The 4,736-nt window shown below is 41.7% G+C and overlaps 1 protein-coding gene across 1 annotated transcript; it reads right to left on the reverse strand.

Moving 5' to 3' along the window:
* Window positions 1–14: 14 nt before the first annotated feature.
* Window positions 15–4,532, reverse strand: LOC133220122 (myoneurin-like). Its single transcript, XM_061367983.1, has 6 exons — window positions 4,430–4,532; window positions 3,148–3,382; window positions 2,433–2,611; window positions 2,077–2,160; window positions 1,578–1,664; window positions 15–548 (listed from the first exon to the last, which is right to left on the reverse strand). The coding sequence occupies exons 1-6, from the start codon at window positions 4,530–4,532 to the stop codon at window positions 454–456; spliced, it is 783 nt and encodes a 260-aa protein (XP_061223967.1). The 3' UTR covers window positions 15–453.
* Between the last annotated feature and the right edge of the window lie 204 nt (window positions 4,533–4,736).

Genomic DNA, 4,736 nt, shown 5'->3' on the forward strand with positions numbered 1-4,736 from the left:
TTTAACAGAGAATTCTTAAGGCAGGTGTTGCTGGAAAAGAATCGTCTTGTGGAAATCGGTGTTAATTGCAAATAGAAAATTCATTGTAGATTAGCACAATTCAACAAAAAATGTCAGACAGCACTGCACAATGGAAATGCCGTACAAGTGTCTTTACACTGAGGGAAAAAAAAAGAACAAGTCCGATTCAAAAAGCGTGACTGCTTGCTCCATTATGTTCATCTCACCGAACGTGCGCAAGTTCACTACCAAATTACCTTGTTGCCTCTATACTGCACTGTCAGTACAACTGCTGCAAGAAAATAAACTGAGGTTCTGAATATCCAGTCACAGCAGATCTTAGTAATGTTTCTGATGAAGGAGACTGACTACCCGTCACAGGAAGCAGCATCTGATGGTCTTCACTCCCAATGGGAAGAGGAAGTGCTAAAGACATCTCAGAGGGTTTCACATCTATGGACTCCGATAAGGGACTTTTCTGACTCTGAATGGATTCTTGTTCATTGAAAGAGTTATCAAGTGCACTAGAATCAGGGGAGTTTCTGATCCTGGGGAAGAAAAAAAAACCCAAAAAGAAATGTTGAAAAGCTCCTGCACAAATTCCCTTTCAAATGACCATCCAAACAAACACATGGTATGTCAAAGACTGCCAGGGGAGCTGGGCTATCAGTGCTTCGATGTGCTGCCAAGCCAGAATGAGCTGTAAATACAATGTAAGCACTGAGAATCACAATCTTTGCTGCTTGTAGCATGACAACTAGAGGAATGGTGCATTCCAACTTCATCTCTACTTAACATGGTACAGAAGATAACAAATCCTTAACATCACAAAGGAGCTTTGGAAAAAAAATGTAATTATGAAGACTTCCTTGAGACTTTCAATCCCAGAAAATCTAAGAAACGCAGCCACATCCAAACAGCCTCTTAATGTGAGATAGCAATGTACAATAACATCACTTATCCATAAACTTCTTCAGAAGAAAGTGTTTATTAAAGCCATTCCAGCCAGGCCCATTGTAGTTTTTATCCAGTCACTTGAGAAAGGATTTTCTGTTCCTAACTGAAATCACTGTGAAAGAATTCCTTGCTGCCTGCCTGTTTGAAGGCATTGGCTATTTGACCTGTCCTCTACCAAAGTGCACCCTGAAGCATGTTACTTCAGCAATGAAGCACTTCTGTCTGCCCTGTCTCTCCATGAGAGCAGACATGCCTTATCAACTCCCCCAGCTCACACCCTGGGGCTCTGCCAGGCTCACCACTGCTCTCATCTCATCCTTGCAATCCACTTCCATGTTGCTCAACAGGTGTTTGTTACAGCAATGCAAATGCTTGAAAATGTGTCTTGAATCTACTTGAAAGCAGGGGCTTTATGCTTTAAAAGGTGTGGGTACCTCTAAAGTGGGTGCTTTTGGCTCTAAGGAGAGCTACTATCAAAAAATCACTCAGAAAATAATTTATGTCCTGATTTTGGGCCTGGATGAGCCAAAAAAAAAAAAAAAAAAAAAAAAAAAGGAATAGTTATTCATCCCTGAAGATGGTTGGTGTCACTTCTTAATGTTTCCTCGCAAGGAACATACCTGTGTGAACTTTTGTTTTGTGCTTCTTAAGTTTTTTTATATCTGTGTAAGAATTCCCACACATTTCACAGATAAATGGTCTTTCACCTGAAAAATAACAAGTGGTTTGGTAGATAGAACAATCAGAAATTGAAAACAAACACAGTGGGAGATGTAGGACAATGGATTTCAAGCTTGTATTTTAAACTACAAGTCTGTTATTCTGACTGTGTGTCTCTTCAAAAGAAAATGGTTTCCAGAATAGATTAAAAAAAGCAAAAAACCCCAAATGTCAGAAGTAAAGCCATGATCATTCATCAGCTACACTGTTATGCAGATCTTAGTCTGAAAAAGGCAATTAAAAAATGCACAAATATTTTCTTTAAATTATGCTAACACAGGGATACATAAATTAAGAAACTGCTACTTTCAAATACAGCACAATATGGTGTATTTTAAAGGCAAAAGGGTAAGTAGGATATTATTTATAGTGCAGGAAGCAGCCTGTCTGGCAACTAACCTGTATGGGACCGAAAGTGTTTATTGAGCTCTCCAGAGGAAATAAAACTTTTTTCACAAATGCCACAGATATATGGCTTCTCTCCTAAAGGAAACACAAGTAGTTTATTAGTTCAGTATATAAGCCAGGATAGCCAAAAGAACAAATCAGAATAAAGCAGAGGGAACGTCTAATGGGAGAAAGAGCTCCCTAAACTGGAATCAAAGGGAAAAAAACATGAGTAAAGAGCTGGATGACAACTCTGGAGGTAACTCCAACCTACAGATTTCCAGGTCATTACCTACATCCAGCCCCTTTGCCAGAAGTGCTCCCTTACCAGGCCTGCTGTGGTGCCACAGGACTCTGTTTCCCCTTACCTGTGTGTTTTCGGGAATGGGTAATGAGAGAACTGGAGACAGCAAAGGCTTTTCCACAGCTGTCACACACATAGGGCTTCTCCCCTGTGTGGCGGCGCACGTGGTAGGTGAGTGTGCTGGCCTGAGCAAACCGCTGGCCACAGCGATCACACACATATGGCTTCTCGCCACTGTGCTTCCTGCGAATGAACGAAGACGAACATCAGTGATCCTGGGCAGGAAGGAAGCAACACTTGGCACCAACTCACTCTCCTCCATTAGCACTTTACCCCCAAATTCTCTGAACTACAAAAAAGTATAGACCCTGCACACATGACATGCACCAATTATTTCTAACACAGAAATGTAATTCCTGCTCCTGCCCAAAATACAAAAAGCCGCATGAAAATAGCAGTGAGCTGCAAGAACTGTTCTGTTCCACTTCCCACCCAGGAACATTCCTCTCTGGTGCTACAAGCAATTTAAAACAAACCCACATCACTGCCATTAGGATACCAGTGAATAGAATGTCAGATTCGTAAATCACAAACTGCTTCCCTCAGGAGCGGGTACACAGATGTAATTATTCTGTTCCGCAACGCGAGGGAAGACCCATGAGAAAAGAAACAGAAATGACCAAATGATGTGAAAGTGTAACTCTTGCTCGCACTGGAGTAAGTTATTCTGTTCAAATAAACACATGGATAAGCATTTGCAAGATCTCAGTTTTGCCCACCTGGCATGAATCTTCAGATTGCTTGAAGTCGCAAACTGCAGGTTGCACACATCACATTTGTATGGTTTCTCTTCTCCGTGGTGCATCCGACTGTGGAACACTAACTGGCACTTCTGAGCAAAGCCTTTGTCGCAGAGTTCACATTTGTATGGCTTCTCCCCTGGTGAAAAATAAAACCCTTGTGCTCTCTGCGTTTGCATAAGAAAGCTTTCCAGCTCAGGTGTCTGTTCTAATACTTTTTAAAAGTAACACCTTGGAACATCCCATAATCAGTCCACTGAAGCGGAATGTGCCAGGAATACAGTGGATAACAGGCTATTTTTTAACACATAACCTTTTGGGAAAAAAAGTAATACTATTTTTTAATAGTGCCATTTCCCCCACATTATTTTCGGACGCTGCTACTGCATTTTCAGCCTTTTTACTAGTTCTGTCTATTCATAATTCTGAATATTCAAGATGAACGAGCAGTGAATCATCTGCCTTTTCTTGCCTGTCAAACAGCAATAGTCCTAATAGTACAGCCTAGTGCTCCCTAATTTCTCATTGGTATCTGCTGTAGAGAGCTGCAGGTACTTCTCTGACTACTCGTGTTCTCTTTGTTCTCAAGAGTGTCACAGAATGGATTGCACAATGCTGCAGAGTCTTAGATGACAGTGTAAAACAGCCTATCCCTGCATTACTGTGGCAGTACACAATCAAATCAAGAACTCAACTATTCTTAAGTATATTATGTACACGAGAACTTCAAAAATAAAAGTATTAGACATCTAGCCTGCCATCTAGCAACTCACACTGTGAAATTCCCTACCTACTCAGGCAAAAATTCGCAGTACAATACTCTCAAAAGCAGAAAATGCATCTGACATTCCTACCATGACACTGTCCCTGGATACTGCTCGCAAGCTCTGTCTCCTATATGAATCTTTGATTAGTTACTGGCTGACAGTATCTGAAATTCCCTCCCTTGGTTACAGAAAGAGCACAGCGTTCTGCATCTGTACCTCAGTACATCCTAACATCACCTCTTTACGACTTCATGGCTTCGTGGAAAGAGCTCCTCTGCTGGCCTCTACTCAGAGCTTTCCAAAGGGGAAACCGAGCAAAAGTAAGTAAGTTTTTATCTGATTCACTGTTACTTCAGAATTCTCAATGCTGGTCACAGAAGGAAGAAAACTCCACAAACCAGGTCCCTCCACTGCTCACTGGGCTAAGCATGGCAGCAATGGCCTTAAGAACAAACTGACCCAGTATCAAGTCTTCCATCTCCACGGAAAAATACAGGCACAGCACTTCTCCCACAAGTCCCAGGCTCCAGCAACTTGTTGTTCATACTCTCTGAAAGTCAGACACGTTGTCTTAACGTTTAAGCGTTCGCAATTCATTTCGCTTTGATGCTTTGTTCAGTAGCTCTTGATACAACACAAACTTCTGGGAATTCTTTCTTGAATGCAGAGACCATAACACCATCATACATTTCAGCTGCATGTTTTACTAAATAAACCCCCAAGTGCTGTAGTACTTCAGCCACCTCCCCTACCCTATGTGAAGGCCCTGCGGGAGAAGTTACCTACTTGTCACAAGATTGC

The sequence above is a fragment of the Neopsephotus bourkii genome, unplaced genomic scaffold, assembly GCF_033783945.1.
Source record: "Neopsephotus bourkii isolate Nb327-2 ecotype Australia unplaced genomic scaffold, CSIRO-AGI_Nbou_v1 NB_129, whole genome shotgun sequence".
Classification (NCBI taxonomy): Eukaryota; Metazoa; Chordata; class Aves; order Psittaciformes; family Psittacidae; genus Neopsephotus; species Neopsephotus bourkii.